Consider the following 21,023-nt stretch of genomic DNA (forward strand, 5'->3'; position numbering starts at 1 on the left):
GAAAACCCCATTAAAAAAAAATTGTTCAAGACACTTATCTTAGACCGCTCGTCGTCGCTGTGATACGTCACATGTTAGGTGAATAATTATTTTTATTTATATATAATATTTATTTTAATGAAGTTTCTATTTTATAATATAATTTTGTTTAATTAAAAAAAATGGTAGTAAATTTAATAATAAAATTATAATATAATAAACATAATTTCTAAAAAAAAATTAAGATGAATTTTATATGCATACTTAAAAGGCCTCCAAATACCTTCATCAATCTCCACCTAACTCGAGCGTTTCATTTTTCTCCGGTGGCTGCTGCTGCATTCGGTGAAAGTGGGCTCTGGAGCTGTGGAACGGAAAAAGTTAGGTGAATCACAACTCCATTTGATTTTTCTCAAGGTTTTTGTCTGTGAAGAATCGTGTAATGGACTTATTACAGTCTTTGGATCCTCAAATCCTTCTGGGTTCGGCTGTGGCTGTTTTAGCTCTTGCCTTTGGTGCTCTCTATTTGTTATCCTCGTCCAAGAAATCCAAATCCGGAGGTTAGCTGCTCTTGAATCTCAGTTCATTTATTATTATTATTATTTTTTTAATTTCCAGTGTTTGGATTTCCTTGTTGAGTGTTTTGGATTCATGATTTGCGGTTGAAATCTACTTTACCTGAATGCTGTAAGCAGTTTCTAGGATCTATTGTGTTTTGATTCGTGCCATTTTGATGAAATTTTGAGAGTGCAGTTTGAAGTTCTTGTTACTTTGTGGATATGTGGACGTCTGGAGTCTGAATGTTACTATAGTTACTCTGTAATGGACATTTCTGTTCAAATTAAGCGTATGATCTGTTTGAAATTGGTACTAGTTAAGGCAATTTCAGGGAACACTTCCATAACCATGCGAGTTCCTACTCCCTTTGATAATATGAAGTACTAATGCAGTAATATGTGGACAAATGGATTTTTCACTCAACATTTTCAGTGGATTCTTGTGCATATGGAAGGTTTCATTGTGATGATACATTAGAACATCGTCTGTCGTTGGTGTTTAATAATTCGTTTTCGTACGTTTTTTTCCTTACAATATGGTTCATGCATTCAGGTTGCTTGGATCCAGAGAATTTCAAGGAGTTTAAGCTTATCAAGCGTGCGCAGCTGAGCCATAATGTGGCGAAGTTTACATTTACACTCCCAAGTTCTACTTCAGTTTTGGGCCTTCCCATTGGACAACATATAAGTTGCAGGTCTAGTAGTTTATCCTTATTCATTTGTCATAGGATTAGTTCGAATCTCGATACTATACTCTCTCGTGTTGACTCTGTAGAGAAAACATGGAATACAATATGTTTACTTTAAAGATACCTGTTAAACTATCAATCATGCCTTTGCCTCGTTATAGATTTTCTGATCCAGCTCATTGTCAGTCACAACTTTTATCGGATGGTTTTTTAGCTTGAGAGAAACTGTAAAACTTTAAAGGAAACTTCGAAGTACTTGTTTATTTATTTGTTATTGTTTGGGAGTAATCTCTAAGAACGTTGTTTAGGTGGAGTATCATGTGTTTCTTTTAGCTGTTTAATTGTGTTCAAAACACTTTTCTAATAATTTGCATCATCTGAAACAAGCTAACAGAAATGTTTTTCTTAATCTCCCTTCGGTTTGAATGGGGATGAATGCCTTAATGCCCTCTTCACCTGGTGTTGTTCTTTAAGACGATTCTGTTTCATATGACAAAAAGGATTTATTTCTCCTGAGAAACTATAATTCATCCATCCTACAGGGGCAAGGATGGCCAAGGTGAAGATGTTATCAAACCTTATACACCTATTACTTTGGATTCTGATGTCGGATATTTTGAATTAGTCATAAAGGTACGTATCTTTGTGTGTGTTTTTTTTTTTTTTTTTTTTTTTTTTCTTTTACACGCATGTTAATCTTAATCCTAACTCTGTATTGTGTTTAATCAGATGTATCCCCAAGGAAGGATGTCACACCATTTCCGACAGATGCGTGTCGGTGATTTTCTGTCTGTGAAAGGGCCCAAGGTATGTGTCGATCAATTAATGGCAGCTATTTAAGTTATCATTTCTTATGCTTTTAGGTATCTATGTTTTTTGGGATTCTTAACATTTTATTCCATCGACAAATGAGTGGCCTTTTCTGTCCAAACTTGTCTCATACACTTTCTTCGCATATATTTGATCTCTGATGTTATGTTCTGTATGTCTAAATCAATTCATGTTTTCGTTTTTTATAATTCTCTTTTGAATTAATACCGTGACTCAATTTATGTTGGAAGCCTTCTCTTGATCAGTGATTTTGAAACAATTTTGACAGTAAACTAGAAAACGAAGAAAGATTTTAGTAAATAGGTGTAATTTTATTAAACAGAGAACAGTATTAAAACTTGTGGCCTTCAATGTTCAAGTTGAAGTTGGTATGGAAATCAATCTCCTGTATCTACTGCCCTGGTTTATGTTATCTATCTGTCTGTCTAGCATTCAGCTTCCTTAGCATTGGGCATGGACTTTTCCTCCCACCCTCAATTTCGAGAATTTAATGGAAACATTTTATTTGTCGCAGAGAAAAACAAATAACTGCATAGTACCTTTGAAAACGCTGAGAATATTCAGAATTTACAACGTAAATATTACTGCAGGGGCGATTCAGGTATCAACCAGGCGAGGTCAGAGCATTTGGAATGCTCGCTGGAGGCTCTGGCATTACTCCTATGTATCAAGTACATATTTCCTTTACTTTTGGCTTGCTCATTTTTGTTCCTCAACGTACTATCGTTTGGATTGCTTTGATCGTTGTTATGGATATTCATGCTTTCGTTGCTCTCCTTAGGTTGCTCGAGCCATATTAGAAAATCCAAATGACAAGACGAAGGTACATCTCATTTATGCCAACGTCACCTACGAGGACATTCTTTTGAAGGTAATTATGCCATATCTTCTTCAATGGAGTTCCCTTTTGTCTTCAATTTGACCACAATGTGGATACCTGTACATCTTTTTATTAACTTTTACTTTCATGGAGAGAGATAAGCCATGCCAACCAGTGCGACCGAGGCTTATTTTCCACACTGTCTCGGTGATATTGTAATGAATCTACTCCTTTCTCAGCACGCTGTGAATTTCAACGGCATAGTGATTTGATTGGAATGTTTTCCGTACATCTAATGTTCGAACTCCTTAGTTTAACACTTGCGTGGAGTTCTTTTGCCAACATGAACATAGCGAACATAGCTTAACTAGTTAAGTCATATAATCCTCTGTCCTTGTCAGAGCTCGACTGTCCTCAACTAAAAGGCCCGTTGTTCATCATTTTATATAGATAAGAAAAACGTGTAGGATCTTAATATTTTTGTAGCTACCTCTTGGGCTTCACTTTTGCTTTTATAACAATAATCCTGTTTCTATGATATCTCTTTCTCCAATTTCAGAACTGTTTCTTACCAAAAGAAACTTGTGTGGTTGTAGGAGGAGTTAGATCTTCTTGCCTCAAGGTACCCAGATAGCTTCAAGCTCTATTATGTTTTAAACCAGGTCAGTCTTCTCCTTCAGCCACAACTCCAAATTTATACTTATCTCTACCATATCTTTTGATCAACCTTTTGTATACTCATTGCTTACTCAGCCTCCTGAATCGTGGGATGGTGGCGTTGGATTCGTGACGAAGGAGATGATTCAAACCCATTGCCCTGCTCCTGCTTCTGATGTTCGGGTATGTTTGATTACCAACTCATTAGTTTTAAATGACAAGGATGCTTCAGATTGGTTCTCAAAAACATGTTTGAACAATTTCCTTTGTCAAAAGTGCTTTCGCTCGATGTTTCTACGAATAACCTACTCTTTAAAGCTAACGAAGAGTGTTCTCGTGTGCCGGATAACTTGTTGGATTGGAGTAGGTTCATTAGATTCATTTTAGTGTCTATATATTGATTGAAATCTTAAACCACTAAATAATTACTATGCAACCCTGTTTTATAAGCAGATTTTAAGATGTGGGCCACCACCAATGAACAAGGCCATGGCTGCTCATCTTGAAGCTCTTGGATACGCACCAGAGATGGTGTTCATGTTCTGATTCTTCCTCAAAGTTCTTCACTAGAACTAAGCATCATTTTTCTTTTCCTCCCAAGTTTTGAAAATTTGAATAATGTCTCAATTTAGAGCTAAAGATTTATGTTCTTAGGAGGCTGTTTTCTTAGCTCTTTTTCATTTTGCAGTGCTGTAGAATAATTGATGGCATCATTTGGCAGAGTCCACCCTAGTTTTTTTATTTTGCTGAAATTGTCTTTTCAAGAGACAACTTTGAAATAAGCTTTCTGAAGCGATATAGTCGGGTGGCAACTACAAGACTGAGATAGTTTATATTTGAAATGAAATTCGATTTGATTGTCATATCAACTAAAACAATTATGTTTCTTCTAACTACTTAGTTCTTTCGTCCTTCACCAATTCCAACCGCATGCGTCATATTAAGTTTTTAATAGGGGAATAAGTATTTTAGACTCTTGTGGTCGGGATAGATTTGAGTATTTTCTCCATACATGTAGTGTCGCCAACTCTTTAATGCAAACACTACTTAAGCTAATTCTAGGTCATGTATGGGATATGATGTGTGAGATAGTTCTCATATTCTTTCAACTGATGGGCCGTGTATGCAACAACCGCACCCTAGTCCCTTCTTGGAAGCATCTCTGTGGTACCGTGAGCACTGGAGTTGACACTAACTTCTGTTTTAAGCCTTGGAAGTTGGCCTCGCATGTATTGTTCCATACAAAGGGTACGGGATATGATGTGTGAGATAGTTCTCATATTCTTTCAACTGATGGGACGCGTCTGCAACAACCGCACCTAGTCCCTTGTTGGAAGCATCTCTCTGGTACCGTGAGCAAGCTGACACTAACTTCTGTTTTAAGCCTTGGAAGCTGGCCTCAAACTTCTGTTTTAAGCCTTGGAAGCTGGCCTCAAACTTCTGTTTTAAGCCTTGGAAGCTGGCCTCACATGTATTTGGTACGACATTTTTCGTCAAACGTGTAAGTGGTAAGACTATTCTAGCGAAGTCTTGCACAAACCTTCGATAGTATCTTGCTAACCCCAGTAAGCTTCGTAACTCTGTAATTGTAGTTGGGTATTCCCACTTAGTGGGGTTTACTGAAATTTCATCTTTTGATACCACGTGTCCCAAGAACGAGACTTGTCGCAACCAAAATTTGCATTTGGAAAACTTGGCATACAATTTATTCTCCCTCAAGATGGTTAGGACTTTTCGGAGGTGTTCTTGAAGCTCTTGGTCCACCATCGAGTATGCTAGAATGTCGTATATGAACATGATAACAAATGTGTTTACACTCCTTGAATTCCGAGTTCATTAACTCTATGAACACAGCTGGGACGTTGGTGAGGCCAAATAATATCACTGTAAACTCGTAGTGGCCATACCTTGTTCGAAAGGTTGTCAGTACATCCCCTTCTTTGATCTAATCTGGTGATACCCTGATCTAAGATCTATCTTGTAAAATACCGTCGTCTCTCATGCGAGAGAGTGAGTACTTGTTCTTTACTATTCTCTTGTTTAACTCCCTCTAATCAATACAGAGGTGCATCGAGTCATCTTTTTTTTTTTTCACAAACAACACCGACGCACCCCAAGGAAATATGCGAGGTTACATGAAACCTTTATCCAGTAGATTTTTTTACTGTACTTTAAGTTCATTTAATTTTGCTAGCGCCATGCAGTATGATGCTTTAGAGATGGGTCCAGTTTTTGGTTCGAGTTCTATCCTAAAGTCTAAGGTAAGAGGAACTCCCGATAGATCCTCTATGAATATATCCGGGAATTTATTTACTATTAGTACCGTGTCCATTACCTTCTTTTTACAATTTTTTTTAAAGAAATGTAGAATTAGAGGTAATAAAATATATAGATTAAATTGTATAATGTGTATTTGATCTCTCTTATTTTAGTTTTGCATTTAATATATTGTTAAATTTAAAAATGTCTAATATAACAATGATATAAATATTTATTATTAATTTATAAATACAGCATAAACTACATGTGCTGCATGTGAAGATGCCAATAAATGACAATAAATAATATTTGTCTTTATTTTATATAATTAATTCTCTCTATTTCTTTTTCTATGTGTAAAATATAAATCATTAATTAATTAATTACTTAGGGTCAATTATAAACATAGGAATAAAAAGTTGATATAAAGTAATAAATTTTAAATCGTCAAATAATATTTATAATTAAAATTCTTAACTATAATTATAAAAAATTAAACACTTCTATAGATTGGGCTACTACGTTCACTGTGCACTTACATCACCACTAGAGCTTGACTACAACTTCGCCCAGCTCCTACGCCTACCACGAATGTTGAATCAACACTTCTATAGATGGAGGCTACTACGCTCACCGGGCACTTACATCACCACTAGAGCTTGGCTACCGCTTCGCCCAGCTCCTACGCCTACCACGAATGTTGAATCAACACTTCTATAGATGGAGGCTACTACGCTCACCGCGCACTTACATCACCACTAGAGCTTGGCTACCGCTTCGCCCAGCTCCTACACCTACCACGAATGTTGAATCAACACTTCTATAGATGGAGGCTACTACGCTCACCGGGCACTTACATCACCACTAGAGCTTGGCTACCGCTTCGCCCAGCTCCTACACCTACCACGAATGTTGAATCAACACTTCTATAGATGGAGGCTACTACGCTCACCGGGCACTTACATCACCACTAGAGCTTGGCTACCGCTTCGCCCAGCTCCTACACCTACCACGAATGTTGAATCAACACTTCTATAGATGGAGGCTACTACGCTCACCGGGCACTTACATCACCACTAGAGCTTGGCTACCGCTTCGCCCAGCTCCTACACCTACCACGAATGTTGAATCAACACTTCTATAGATGGAGGCTACTACGCTCACCGGGCACTTACATCACCACTAGAGCTTGGCTACCGCTTCGCCCAGCTCCTACACCTACCACGAATGTTGAATCAACACTTCTATAGATGGAGGCTACTACGCTCACCGGGCACTTACATCACCACTAGAGCTTGGCTACCGCTTCGCCCAGCTCCTACACCTACCACGAATGTTGAATCAACACTTCTATAGATGGAGGCTACTACGCTCACCGGGCACTTACATCACCACTAGAGCTTGGCTACCGCTTCGCCCAGCTCCTACACCTACCACGAATGTTGAATCAACACTTCTATAGATGGAGGCTACTACGCTCACCGGGCACTTACATCACCACTAGAGCTTGGCTACCGCTTCGCCCAGCTCCTACACCTACCACGAATGTTGAATCAACACTTCTATAGATGGAGGCTACTACGCTCACCGGGCACTTACATCACCACTAGAGCTTGGCTACCGCTTCGCCCAGCTCCTACACCTACCACGAATGTTGAATCAACACTTCTATAGATGGAGGCTACTACGCTCACCGGGCACTTACATCACCACTAGAGCTTGGCTACCGCTTCGCCCAGCTCCTACACCTACCACGAATGTTGAATCAACACTTCTATAGATGGAGGCTACTACGCTCACCGGGCACTTACATCACCACTAGAGCTTGGCTACCGCTTCGCCCAGCTCCTACACCTACCACGAATGTTGAATCAACACTTCTATAGATGGAGGCTACTACGCTCACCGGGCACTTACATCACCACTAGAGCTTGGCTACCGCTTCGCCCAGCTCCTACACCTACCACGAATGTTGAATCAACACTTCTATAGATGGAGGCTACTACGCTCACCGGGCACTTACATCACCACTAGAGCTTGGCTACCGCTTCGCCCAGCTCCTACACCTACCACGAATGTTGAATCAACACTTCTATAGATGGAGGCTACTACGCTCACCGGGCACTTACATCACCACTAGAGCTTGGCTACCGCTTCGCCCAGCTCCTACGCCTACCACGAATGTTGAATCAACACTTCTATAGATGGAGGCTACTACGCTCACCGCGCACTTACATCACCACTAGAGCTTGGCTACCGCTTCGCCCAGCTCCTACGCCTACCACGAATGTTGAATCAACACTTCTATAGATGGAGGCTACTACGCTCACCGCGCACTTACATCACCACTAGAGCTTGGCTACCGCTTCGCCCAGCTCCTACGCCTACCACGAATGTTGAATCAACACTTCTATAGATGGAGGCTACTACGCTCACCGCGCACTTACATCACCACTAGAGCTTGGCTACCGCTTCGCCCAGCTCCTACGCCTACCACGAATGTTGAATCAACACTTCTATAGATGGAGGCTACTACGCTCACCGCGCACTTACATCACCACTAGAGCTTGGCTACCGCTTCGCCCAGCTCCTACGCCTACCACGAATGTTGAATCAACACTTCTATAGATGGAGGCTACTACGCTCACCGCGCACTTACATCACCACTAGAGCTTGGCTACTGCTTCGCCTAGCTCCTACGCTACCACGAATGTCGAATCAACACTTCTATAGATGGAAGCTACTACGCTCACCGCGCACTTACATCACCACTAGAGCTTGGCTACCGCTTCGCCCAGCTCCTACGCCTACCACGAATGTTGAATCAACACTTCTATAGATGGAGGCTACTACGCTCACCGCGCACTTACATCACCACTAGAGCTTGGCTACTGCTTCGCCTAGCTCCTACGCTACCACGAATGTCGAATCAACACTTCTATAGATGGAAGCTACTACGCTCACCGCGCACTTACATCACCACTAGAGATTGGCTCCTGCTTCGCCCAACTCCTATGCCGACCACGAACGTCGAATCATCACGTGGCTGCGAAAGCAATCTAAGCTTCATACGGCGGTCAAAACCCTCTCACGGCTGAAGGATCCACAACACGTTGGAGAGCTTTTAGACCTAAAAACGCTCATTCTCAATGAGTTCTGAAGTGATTCTCATTCTCACCGCTGCCTTCTTAAGCCGGGCAAGAATCTCGTACTTCTTATTATTAGTTAATTAATTAATATATTTTACAAAAATATTAATTAATAGATTATTATCGTAGTTTTAATATATTTTATTTAAACATATTTGTAAAAATAAAATAAAATATATATTTTAAAGAAAGGAATTTGGAAGGAAAACTCTATAAAAGGAAAATATATATTTAAAAAAATAACTGTAAAGTCTAAGCCCACTGGTTCATCCTTCTTCAAGATTCTCCACCCTTTTCTATCTCTGATTTCTCCATTTCCAACCGCCGCCAGCAGACGCTCCGTTTTCTTTCCTCTTCAAGGTGCCGGACCTCACGCCGCCACCGTATCCCTTCCGTCTCTCCGTGGCTCGCCGTCGAGGTTTGCTCGGATCAAGTGTTTTTTTTCTTATTCAATCAACTTCAAAATAGGGTAGATTTGGAATTAGGTCAATCGTGAATTGAATTATTCTAAGCTAGATTTCAAATCGTACTGAATATCAAATTCTATTCTTCGTTATGCTGCTTGTTTTTCGATTGATTATCCTGCGGTGATGTCCGTTCCCCTCCACTGTTTTATATTTTATCTCGTCCGAACCGCTCTGTTTATTTTTTCTTGATTTTCTTGACTTTTGATTATTAAACTTGACTGTAAGTATTAGTTGGTGGCTACTGGCTATTGAGGCTTGAACTCATGACAGTTCCAATTCATTTTCGTTTGTGGTTTGTTTCTTTGAGAATTGAACTTACGGACATGGTTAGGACTATTTACTTTTGACAACTTGTATCTGTGCCTTTTCGATTATGCTTGTGTTTCTAAAGCCAATGTGCTTTGTTGTTAAATCGGCAATTTTCTGGTCTGGTTTATGTTACGGTTTGGATTCTTTCATGCGAACAATTAATTCTGTAATTTGAATAGTTATGTTATTTAGTTTCCTCTTATTATTTTAGATGCCGGTTTGATAGCCATTTTGTTTTTTGGTATCCTGTTCTTGAATTTCATTCTTGTTTCTTCCCAAATTATTTTTATGGTTTTTCCCTTTCTTTCTTGAAAAACAAAACTTAGAATTCTTAGTCAAATTCTAAAAACAAAAACAGTTTCTAAACACTGCTTTTTTAGGTTTTAAAACTTGGCTTGGATTTTGAAATACTTTTTGAAAGTAGATAACAAAACAAAGAAACTCATAGGTTGAAGTAGCGTTTATAAGCTTAATTAAAAAAAAAAAAAGTTACCAAAGGGGTCTTAGTTGTTCAAGCATGAATTTGAAATGAACTTTTAAGTTTCATTTTGCATGAACAGGAAATTGGGCGCATATAATGTTTTGAAGTTATGATTTAAAAAGAACTCAGGTTGGGCAAAAGAAGGGAAATATATTATATTGTGGTGAATGATCTCTTGTCAATTCGTAAGGCATCAATTTTCTGTTATAATTTTTAAGAGTATATGTTGGAGGCTATAGTTTTTCAGTAATCAAAGGTCTGATAATTCTGGTCATATTCTCCTAATATTTTCTTGTACTATATGTAATTTAGTAAGTTTCTTAGTTTGTATTGAACTCATTATCCTTCGATATATACAGTTGTCATTTGATTCTCTAGATTTTTGTAAGTTTTGATTGTTTGAATGACAAGTTCCTTTCTAAAACTGTACCTGTGTTTTACTTGTCTTTCGTGTGCTGTTCATGACAAGTTTTTTTCCTTGGAAAATTTGACATGGTGTAGTATGTATGTACCACATCTTTGGGTTCTTAAATTTTAAAATGATTTCACTTTTTGTCCGATCCATATGTTGCAGAAATAGAATGGCAATGGCTATTATTAGATGTGAAATAACTCATGTGGATGGTTTTTGTGTTTATGTTTGATAATTTTATTTTTTTCCTATAATCAGGTTGATTGGTGCAATGGGAAGAAAGAAAACAGAAGAAGCTGGTGGAAACTCCAAAGTCAAACCTGGTAAAGATGTTTCTGGGAAGAGAGAGAAGCTTTCAGTGTCAGAAATGCTTGCTAATATGGATCAGAAACCAGATAAACCAAGAAAGGGATCTTCATCTTCGAGTGGTGGTGCTAAACCTCAAGCCAAAGCTCCAAAGAAGGTTGCATCTTACACTGATGGCATTGATCTCCCTCCCTCAGATGATGAGGAAGAAGAAATAGTGCCTGATGAAGAGCAACAGAGTTCCAGTTCCCAGAAACGGCTACCCTGGCAGGATAGAGCTGAGGTGAAGCCTCTGGAGGTTGCTGTAAGTGACAAAGAGTTGAAAAGACGAGAGAGGAAAGACATGTTTGCTGTCCATGCAGCAGAACTGGCCAGACAGGAAGCTCTAAAAGATGACCATGATGCTTTCACTGTTGTAATTGGTAGCCGAGCTTCAGTTCTTGATGGAAATGATGAAGCTGATGCAAATGTCAAAGACGTTACAATTGAAAATTTCTCTGTTTCAGCTAGAGGTAAAGAGCTTTTAAAAAATGCTTCAGTGAAAATATCTCACGGGAAGAGGTATGGTTTAGTTGGGCCTAATGGTATGGGAAAGTCTACACTATTAAAGCTCCTTGCTTGGAGGAAGATACCAGTTCCTAAAAATATCGATGTTCTCTTAGTTGAACAAGAGGTGGTTGGTGATGATAAAACTGCACTTCAAGCAGTTGTTTCTGCTAATGAGGAGCTGGTCAAGCTTCGACAAGAAGTTGCAGATTTGCAGAATTCCGATGGTGGTAAAGATGAAGATGATGAGGAGGATGATGCAGGAGAGAGGCTTGCTGAGTTATATGAAAGGCTGCAAATCATAGGATCAGATGCAGCTGAGGCTCAAGCTTCCAAAATTCTTGCTGGACTAGGTTTTACCAAGGATATGCAAGCACGACCCACCCGTTCATTTAGTGGTGGATGGAGGATGAGAATTTCATTGGCTCGGGCTCTTTTTGTTCAGCCAACACTTCTATTACTTGATGAACCCACAAATCATCTAGACCTCAGGGCTGTTCTCTGGTTGGAGGAGTACCTCTGTCGGTGGAAGAAAACTCTTGTTGTTGTATCACATGATCGAGATTTCCTGAACACTGTTTGCAGTGAGATTATTCATCTTCATGACTTTAAGCTTCATTTTTATCGTGGAAATTTCGACAGTTTTGAGAGCGGTTATGAGCAGCGTCGCAAAGAAATGAACAAGAAGTTTGAGATATATGATAAGCAGGTGAAAGCAGCTAAGAGGTCTGGAAGTAGGGCTCAACAAGAGAAGGTGAAAGACCGAGCCAAGTTTGCTGCTGCTAAGGAATCCTCAAAGAACAAGTCCAAGGGAAAGGTTGATGAGGATGATCCCCAGCCGGAGGCCCCCAGAAAATGGAGAGATTACAGTGTAGAATTCCACTTCCCTGAACCCACCGAGCTCACCCCACCACTATTACAATTGATTGAAGTAAGCTTTAGCTACCCAAATAGAAAAGACTTCAGACTTTCTGATGTTGATGTGGGTATTGATATGGGAACACGGGTTGCTATTGTTGGACCCAATGGAGCGGGGAAATCCACTCTTCTGAACCTGCTAGCAGGTGATTTGGTACCCACAGAAGGTGAAGTTCGTAGGAGCCAGAAGTTGAGGATTGGGAGGTATTCACAGCATTTCGTAGACCTTCTGACAATGGAGGAAACACCAGTTCAGTATCTTCTTCGTCTTCATCCCGATCAAGAGGGTCTAAGCAAGCAGGAGGCTGTACGTGCCAAGTTGGGGAAATTTGGACTCCCTAGCCACAATCACCTCACGCCAATTGCCAAGTTATCTGGGGGCCAAAAAGCCAGGGTTGTTTTTACCTCAATTTCCATGTCAAAGCCACACATATTACTGCTTGATGAACCAACGAACCACTTGGACATGCAGAGTATTGATGCACTTGCAGATGCCTTAGATGAGTTCACTGGTGGAGTTGTTTTGGTTAGTCACGATTCCCGACTCATATCACGAGTCTGCGAGGATGAAGAAAAAAGTGAAATTTGGGTTGTCGAAAATGGCACTGTCGAGTTTTTCCCTGGAACTTTCGAGGAATACAAGGAAGAATTGCAAAAGGAGATTAAAGCTGAGGTTGATGATTAGTTGAGTAATATGTTGGATTTTCAGGTAGCACGTTCTACTTCATCCATTTTGGTTTCAAGTATATCTTCTTCATGAGTTTTGCTTGTGTTTGTGTTACTACTGTGTACTATATTCTATTCTATGAAAAATTTCACACTTTTCAATATGTTTTTGTTCCCTCTTTTTACTTTCTGGCTCTAATGGTGTTCACGGAAATGGGCAGAGAGAGATGTATGGAATGGTATAATAAGGGATTTAGACACCGAAAGGTGAAGAAAAGATCACAAGTTTCCTTCTTTCTTCTCATTTTGTTGTACAATTCAATGTTTCGATATTAAAGTGTTGAAATGTCTCAAGAACTCGATCAATCTCGACTATCCAGCCTGAGTTATGAAGGATGGTTGAAAAAAAAGAGAAAGAAATGGTTTAACATTGGCAACAATGTCGTCATCCTCAAGCCTCCACCATCCACTGGCTTGATACCATTTGTAATGATCCAAGTTTACCGTTAGCAAATATTATCCTCTTTGTGCTTTCCTTTTCGGGTTTCTCGTAAAGGTTTTTAAAACACGTATGCTAAGGAAAAGTTTCCACACCCTTATAAAAAATGTTTTGTTCTCTTCTCCAACAATCTCACAATCTACCTCCCTTCGAGGCATAGCGTCTTTGTGGCACAATGCCCGGTGTCCACTTCCTTTGAAACTCAGCGTCCTCACTTGCACACCGTCCAATGTTTGACTATGATACCATTTGAACGGCTCAAGTCTACCGCTAGCAAGTATTGTCTTCTTTAGGTTTTTCTTTTCACGTTTCCTCTCAAGGTTTCTAAAACGATAGGGGAGAGGTTTCCACGGTCTTATAAATAATGTTTTGTTTCTCTCTCCAACCAAGGTGGGATCTCACATATAAAGTCATTTTGACGTCAAGGAGTCGAAGAGAAAGTCAACGAGATGAGACCCCGATGTTAAAAATGCGATCGGAGCGAGGAGGAAGAGAGAGAGGGATATATATACCTATGTTGGTGGGAACAGATCTCCAATGAGCTTTCTTGATGCCCACTTTATGGGTGGACCTAGTAATTCTTCCGAAAATACATCCTCAAATTTTCTTACGACTAGTAGTGAGGATATAACTATCTCTAATCTTCTAGTGTAATGTGTCAAGGTGAATAGGTTCCTTTTATTTGGTGGAAATGGCCCGAAGTCTTTTAAATAGGGTCACTACATAGTAAACTCATCTTGAGATGAACGAGAAACCACGTAGCAACGTAGTAGCTGGAAAGCATACAAGGTCGCTCCCTCAAACTTAGAGTGACTTTTTATGGTCGTGTGATGATGTTCAAATCAACCGAAGTCATACTATCCTATTAGATTTTATGAGGTAGTGACTCAATCTAAGCTATCAATCGTTCACTACTATGACAATGCAAGCTAACTAAGTCTAAGGAAGGAGAGATGAGATATGTTGTCCAATTTGTCATAAAATTTAAAGAATAAATTTAATTATATATAATTTAAATATATTTAATTAATTATCACCCAACAAGCCTAACACTTTCCATCAACGGCTGGCAATCGATCTCTAATTTTATGAATTATAATATTTTTAATATTTTCCTTTTTAAAAAAATTTGGGAATTTATAATATTAATATAATTTCTGAGCCAACCTTTCTGGCACTTCCCACTTTCTTCTCCTCTGCACCCTTATCTCTCTTCCTTTCTCTCTCGCTCTGTGATTTATCTCATGGCCACGATTCTCAGAGCTCCATTTTTTCAGGCAACTCCTCCGGCAAATGTATCCACCGTTTTCTCTTCCAAATCCACCCTAAAATCCTCATCTCTTTCCTTCAGAACTTCTCACTCTACCTTTTGTTGCGTCAATTCCTCCAAGCTTTCTCGTCCTCGTTCTATCCGGTTCCCGAAGCTTGGCCCGTTTGCTTCCTCTGGAAATACGGAAGTTAGCGAGGTCGAAGAGGAAGTTCACGAATCTGAGGCTGAGGTACTTTAATTCTTTGTTTTCTTTCTCGAGCTAATGTAGTTTGATTCTTTAGTTGGTTAGGTTTGATAGTGTTCGAGGAGATTTAATGTTAGTTATGGTGCTTGGATTGAATTAGAAGCTGAATGTTGTTTTTTGCAGAGATGTTAATACAATCGCGTTGTTGTATCTAATAATATCGATTGGAATGAATTTGCCAAGTTTTGTGAGAGGGAATACGGAATTTTGGTACTATCTTTTGCTCATTGTTTATTTCTGGATTCTAATTGTTCTATTGGATTGTATGTAGACAGAGTCGGATGTTCTAGAGAGCTTTAGACCTTCTCAAAACTTACCTTGAAATTATCCACTTAACATTTGAAATTTTAGTGGAAACTAAAAAATTTAGAGTATGGTAGCAGTTTTGGTTGTTTTCCATTATTCGGAGTTTGGTTAAATTATTCTTTGCTGCTTTACTTGTCATCGATTTTGGTTCTTATTGACACCTCTCGTGCATATCTTTTAGTAAGTTTATTTGAAGTAAATACTCTAACGGCCCAAGCCCACCGCTAATTGATATTGTCTTCTTTGGACTTTTCCTTTCCGACTTACTGTCAAGGTTTTTAAAACGTGTATGCTAGAGAGAGGTTTCTACACCCTTATAAAAAATGTTTCGTTCTTCTCCCCAACCAATGTGCGATCTCACAATCTACCTTTTTTGGGGCCCATCACCTTCGTTGGCACTCGTTTCCTTTTCCAATCGATGTGGGACCTTCCCTTCGGGGCCCAGCATCATTGCTGGCACATCGCCTCGTGTCCAACCTCCTTGTTGACACATCGTCTGGTGTCTACTATCATTTGTAACGGCTCAAGCCCACCACTAACAGATATTGTCCTCTTTGGACTTTCCTTTCGGGCTTCTCCTCAAGGTTTTTAAAACGCATCTGATAGGGAGAGGTTTCCACACCCTTATAAAGAATGTTTCGTTCTCCTCGCCAACCGACGTGGGATTTCACAAATACCATACTCTTATCAAAGTCTCTTGACGAAGGTTTGGTTTCTTTATAAAGAAACATGACCAATAGTGTTTTAGACCTACAAGTTTCAAGTTTAAATTATTGATTTGATTTTTTAAAATTTGAAGATTTTTGATATTGCATGCGTCGGAAGTGTAATAACTTCTGACAATGAAAAATAGTTTCTCACGCATGGATTTAGATTGTTTTAATTAAGTTTATACATAAATCATGCCTTGCATATTCTTGTTGCTCATATATTTATGTAACAGGACTCTTCTGTTAGTTATACTGGTGTGGAAGATGCTGCAAGTGATAGTGACATAAATGATGGTGCAGAAGTTAATGCTGAGGATTCACCTCAATCAGTCATCCTAGCAGCACTTCAATCTTATAAGCAGGCTTTAGCTGATAACAATGAATCTCAAATAGCTGAAATAGAATCTTTTCTGAAGTCAATTGAAGATGAAAAGCTTGCAGCCGAAAGGAAATTGAAATCCTTAACTGAAGACCTTTCTGTAGAGAAGGATCGAATTTTGAGGATCAGTGCTGACTTCGAAAATTTTCGGAAGAGAACAGAGAGGGAACGTCTTTCCTTGGTAAAAAATGCCCAAGGGGAAGTAGTAGAGACTTTATTGGGTGTGCTAGATAATTTTGAGAGAGCTAGGGCACAAATCAAGGTGGAGACAGAGGGAGAAGAGAAGATAAATCAGAGTTACCAGAGCATTTATAAGCAGTTCAACGAGATTTTGGGCTCATTGGGTGTAGTTCCTGTCGAGACAGTTGGAAAACCTTTTGATCCACTGGTGAGTTTCGCTTCCAGTCCACTTATTAAAATTTCAAAATCTCATCTGCCTCCTTTTGCCTTTATTCATCAAGTAAAGTCACTATTAATCGGTATGTGACTTCTAATATCCTTTAGTTACAAAATGACCATCCTTTTTCGCTATCAAATTGTTTAAATTGTTCAGGTTCTTAGAGTATCTGACATGGTGGATTTATTCCATCAACTTGATGAGTAAAATGGTTGTATAAATTTAATGCCATTTATTTAAGTGAGATTGGTGATCAAACTCTGGAAACTAGTGGAGCTATAGGACCTTCCCTTGCAAATCTAATGATCATAACTGGATGAACTTCCTCTCGTTAGTGTTAGAAATTACGGATCTCCACAATGGTATGATCTTGTCCATTTTGAGCATAAGCTCTCATGGCTTTGCTTTGGGTTTCTCCAAAAGGCCTCAGACCAATGGAGATGTATTCCTTACTTATAAGCACATGATCATTCTCTAAATTGGCCAATGAGGGACTCCTTCCCAATCATCCTCCACTCCACTGTGAATTGTGGCTTTTTGCCTATGTGAAGGCCAAATCATTTTGGTTGCCCTGACTAAGAACTGTGATCTTTTGCATTATAATGTGAGAGAGTAAATCATCTTTTCCTTGATAGTGCCTTTTGCAAAACATATTTTGGTTGCCCTCACAAGGCTATTATTTCTATTTCTATGTTTCTGTGTAATTTTGGATTATCTTCAAACCATTGAATTCTGAGCTGATATGTTTGTGTAATTTTGGATTATCTTCAAACCATTGAATTCTGAGCTGATATGTTATGTTTCTTTTTTGATTTATTGTTAATATGCATTCTAAACTGCATGACATGATCGACCATGGAATTAATCAGGGATCTGCTGTTTAATCTCTCCTCTCCTTTTGGGGACCAAGTTTGGTTAATTGAAACTTCTTTAATCAATTTCTTCTTACAGCTTCATGAAGCAATTATGAGGGAGGATTCCACAGAGTTTGATGAAGGTATCATACTCGACGAGTTCCGTAAAGGATTCTTGCTCGGTGACAGACTCTTGCGACCATCCATGGTGAAAGTATCGGCTGGTCCCGGACCCGAAAAGCCAGCCGAAGCAGCACCATCAGAAGAACATGATTCAAGTGAGAATTATGAAAGATCCAATACGGAGTCATCTTAAAACGTAATTCCTCTACACCACCATCCAATTTTGAGTATAGTAAGAATCTTGTTTGTGCCTGATAAGAGACTGGAGATGAATTGAATCAGGCTTTTGCAGGCAGACAGAGAGTTTTGATAACTTTGATGTTAGTGGAAATGTTGTAGTTTGATTTAGACATATTAATTCTCTCTCTAAAAACCCTGTTGTTCTAACATGTTGAGAGAGAATTTAGCAAAGCCTCTATTGTAAGTTTGTAGAATTGGTTGAATGTGGCTCCATTTGTGAGGCCAGAAAATGGCATGGTAGTCCACTCTTCATGAAGCTTCCTACTTTGTGTTTCATTTTCAAGCATTTTCCAGAACTAAAACAACTCTATTTTCAGAGCTTCTTATCAGGGGAAAGGTAGTAGCGGGTCGCGGGTCGGGTCACTTCAACGGGTGCGGGTAGCGGTTCAGGTCAGGCACAAGCATTCGGGTTAGGTCGGATCAGACAATGTGTGTCCCCACTCGATGCCTGACGCCTTGCTCCTCTCTACATGTGACATTTGTCCACCACACAACCAGTCGTGCTCTTCGCCTCGTAGTTCGACGAGTGTCTCTTCTTTCTTGTCTGTCTCTCTTTAGTTCTTTTGATTATTTTCTAATTTCTTAATTTTTATTTGTCTTTTCGTAGTTCGATTCAACTTAATTCATTCACTAGAGTTGTAGAGTTTAAATCCATCTTTCCCACAAAAGTATTTTCACCTTATTCCGATGACTACATAGAAAATTAAATAAGTCTAAATTTGGTCCAAAAGACGAACTTACAGTTTTTTGACGATCGTCAAAACTTCGACTTCCGGTTCGATTTGACTCAAGGTTCCGTTATAAAAAGTATGCAAAATCTTTCCCCAGATAATATATTAAAATTTATCAAGTCTAAAGAAAAATTGATGCAAAAATCTTAAAATTCATACATCCGGTTCTTCCTCGATTCTTGATGGATTTGAGTGATTCAAGCTCTTAGATCCTCTAACGTCCATTGAGCAATTTTTGTTTAGAAGATTCCTCGACTAATTTCCATCTCCAAACCTTTTTTGTTTTCTTCTTTTCCTTTCTTCTCCCTCGTCTCTCAGGTGTTATTCCTTATAGACCACTATTTAGAAAAAGTGGGTCGAAATGACCATTTTGCTCCTCGAGATTGACTTGGACCATTTTTCTAATTTTTCATTATTTTCTTTTTATGTTTTTCTCTTTGCTAAAGAGCCTTGCTCAAGAGTGGGTTAGTTTTTGGATCCCAAATTTTTTAACCTTATTACTTGAAATCTGGCGAAAGAAATCAACATGAATATAATCCTATATCATGAGAATGGATGAAAGATAGAGACGACCAGAGCTAGAATTGAAGATGAATGTAGGAGCCATCGATTTTCTTGAGGTAGTAGATGGGTAGCCTCAACGATTCAATTGAATCTATATCAACCTACTTATTGAGGGTGTCTTATCCGAAAATTCTTCTAAAGAAGAGTTGTTGTTTAGAGATATGGAAGATGATAAATTTGACAAATTTGGTGTTGCAGTAAAAGCACTAGAAGATGCACTAAAGTTGACTTTTGTCTCTTCCTGTAATGATGCTCTTGTTTTTTACTCCAATCCCAACACATATTTTCTTCAAATATTACCTCTATTTTAACTAAAATCTTTTCCTCCAGAGGATTTTATAATTTATATGTCATTGATTGAGTACAATAGCCAATAAAAATGCATTTTTGAGATTTTTCATCAAGCTTTTAACCAATTTGAGAATTTTTCAAAGCATAAACAACACAATCAAAGACCCGTAAATGACTTACCGATGGTTTCCTTCCCTGTCATGCTTCATAAGGAGTTCAGTTCATAACAACCTTTGTTGGTGAGAGATTTAATAGATAGATAGATGTTGCTACAACTTTTGCCAAAAATTGGTTTGAAAGTCTCCCGGATTGTAATATACTTCTTGCCATCCCCATAATAGTTCGATTTTTTTGTTTAGCGATTCTATTTTGTTCTGGAGTGTAAGGAGCTGTTAACTTCCTTTAGATTGAACTCTTTAGATATGAATTCACCACCTCGTGCGAAGAAAGTTAATGTGGCAGTCACTTTGGTTCTCCACCCTAGCTTTAATATTCTGGAACTTCTGAAAAAAAAAATTTAACTTATGTTTACAGGCAGTAAACACAGTTCATGCAGTCATCAATAAATAGTAAAAAGTATATACTCCCACTCAAGGATTTAGTTGTCCACATAAACGAGCATGAATTAGTTCTAGACGGGAGCTCTTTTAGCTTTTTCAATGGGGAGAACTTCTTAGTTTGCTTGCCATAAATGCATCCTTCATATAAATTAATTGAATCAATTCTTGGTAATCCGAAAATCATACTTTAACCTCGAGTATTTTCGAGCCCTTCATATTAAGATGCTCATCTTATTTGAAGTCATGACAATTTGAACTTTATGGCATTATTTCTTATTTGTAATGACCCATGTGCTATCATCAAATAGAATGGAATGTCCTATGATCATCAATCGTCCAATATTCAATAACTTTTACCCTAAATTAAGCACAAATTGAACTTGATCTAATAATTTTATCTTATGATGACTGATTTCGACTTTCATTGTCCCTTTTCCCTCAACTTGCATTTCTCTTGTATTTACGAGTTGCACCTTAATGTCCCATCAAGCTCTTGTAATAAAGATTTAGAGTCTGTCATATGGTTTGAACATCCCCCGTCAACAAACCATAAATCACTCATTTTTAGATTAATATAAATATAAGCCATAAAAAGTTTTTTTTTTTTTTTTTTAACTGCAAAATTCATTTGTTGATCTTCGTACTAACAATCAACTTTTATGTATTACTTTGCTCATTGAATTGCCTCTCTCATTCTTGCTTTCAAAACTCTTCCCTCCCTCTGTTTTATAAAATCTTCTATTCAAATCGGAGCTCGAGGTTTGAATACACGTTACTCGATCGTAGGCAACGTGATCCGAAGTTGGCTT

At 38.7% G+C, this 21,023-nt stretch overlaps 3 protein-coding genes across 4 annotated transcripts; all 3 read left to right on the plus strand.

The window, feature by feature from the left end:
• Positions 1 to 253: 253 nt before the first annotated feature.
• Positions 254 to 4,402, plus strand: LOC111780925 (NADH--cytochrome b5 reductase 1-like). Its single transcript, XM_023661281.1, has 9 exons — positions 254 to 539; positions 1,090 to 1,231; positions 1,768 to 1,858; positions 1,955 to 2,032; positions 2,647 to 2,727; positions 2,838 to 2,927; positions 3,473 to 3,538; positions 3,630 to 3,716; positions 3,987 to 4,402. Exons 1-9 carry the CDS (start codon positions 422 to 424, stop codon positions 4,077 to 4,079), a joined length of 846 nt encoding a protein of 281 aa, XP_023517049.1. The 5' UTR covers positions 254 to 421; the 3' UTR covers positions 4,080 to 4,402.
• Positions 4,403 to 9,197: 4,795 nt separating this feature from the next.
• LOC111781284 (ABC transporter F family member 4-like) lies at positions 9,198 to 13,210 on the plus strand. Its single transcript, XM_023661789.1, has 2 exons — positions 9,198 to 9,359; positions 10,869 to 13,210. The coding sequence occupies exon 2, from the start codon at positions 10,882 to 10,884 to the stop codon at positions 13,063 to 13,065; it is 2,184 nt and encodes a 727-aa protein (XP_023517557.1). The 5' UTR covers positions 9,198 to 9,359; positions 10,869 to 10,881; the 3' UTR covers positions 13,066 to 13,210.
• Positions 13,211 to 14,712: 1,502 nt separating this feature from the next.
• LOC111781285 (protein GrpE-like) lies at positions 14,713 to 18,750 on the plus strand. Of its 2 annotated transcripts, XM_023661791.1 has the most exons (4): positions 14,713 to 15,044; positions 16,309 to 16,842; positions 17,803 to 18,024; positions 18,386 to 18,750. In XM_023661791.1, the coding sequence occupies exons 1-3, from the start codon at positions 14,790 to 14,792 to the stop codon at positions 18,019 to 18,021; spliced, it is 1,008 nt and encodes a 335-aa protein (XP_023517559.1). In that variant the 5' UTR covers positions 14,713 to 14,789; the 3' UTR covers positions 18,022 to 18,024; positions 18,386 to 18,750. The 2 variants fall into 2 exon arrangements, with proteins under 2 accessions (XP_023517559.1, XP_023517558.1); XM_023661790.1 differs by lacking the exon at positions 18,386 to 18,750 and having other exon boundaries at positions 17,803 to 18,344.
• Positions 18,751 to 21,023: the final 2,273 nt, after the last annotated feature.

The sequence above is a fragment of the Cucurbita pepo genome, chromosome LG19, assembly GCF_002806865.2.
Source record: "Cucurbita pepo subsp. pepo cultivar mu-cu-16 chromosome LG19, ASM280686v2, whole genome shotgun sequence".
In the NCBI taxonomy this organism is placed as follows: Eukaryota; Viridiplantae; Streptophyta; class Magnoliopsida; order Cucurbitales; family Cucurbitaceae; genus Cucurbita; species Cucurbita pepo.

Coding starts and splice junctions, on each gene's coding strand:
- LOC111780925 (XM_023661281.1), top strand. CDS start 422: ATGGACTTATTACAGTCTTTGGATCCTCAAATCCTTCTGGGTTCGGCT. Junction 1,232..1,767: donor GGACAACATATAAGTTGCAG/GTCTAGTAGTTT, acceptor TCCATCCTACAG/GGGCAAGGATGGCCAAGGTG. Junction 2,928..3,472: donor ACGAGGACATTCTTTTGAAG/GTAATTATGCCA, acceptor GTGTGGTTGTAG/GAGGAGTTAGATCTTCTTGC.
- LOC111781284 (XM_023661789.1), top strand. CDS start 10,882: ATGGGAAGAAAGAAAACAGAAGAAGCTGGTGGAAACTCCAAAGTCAAA.
- LOC111781285 (XM_023661791.1), top strand. CDS start 14,790: ATGGCCACGATTCTCAGAGCTCCATTTTTTCAGGCAACTCCTCCGGCA. Junction 15,045..16,308: donor TTCACGAATCTGAGGCTGAG/GTACTTTAATTC, acceptor TTTATGTAACAG/GACTCTTCTGTTAGTTATAC. Junction 16,843..17,802: donor GAAAACCTTTTGATCCACTG/GTGAGTTTCGCT, acceptor TTCTTCTTACAG/CTTCATGAAGCAATTATGAG.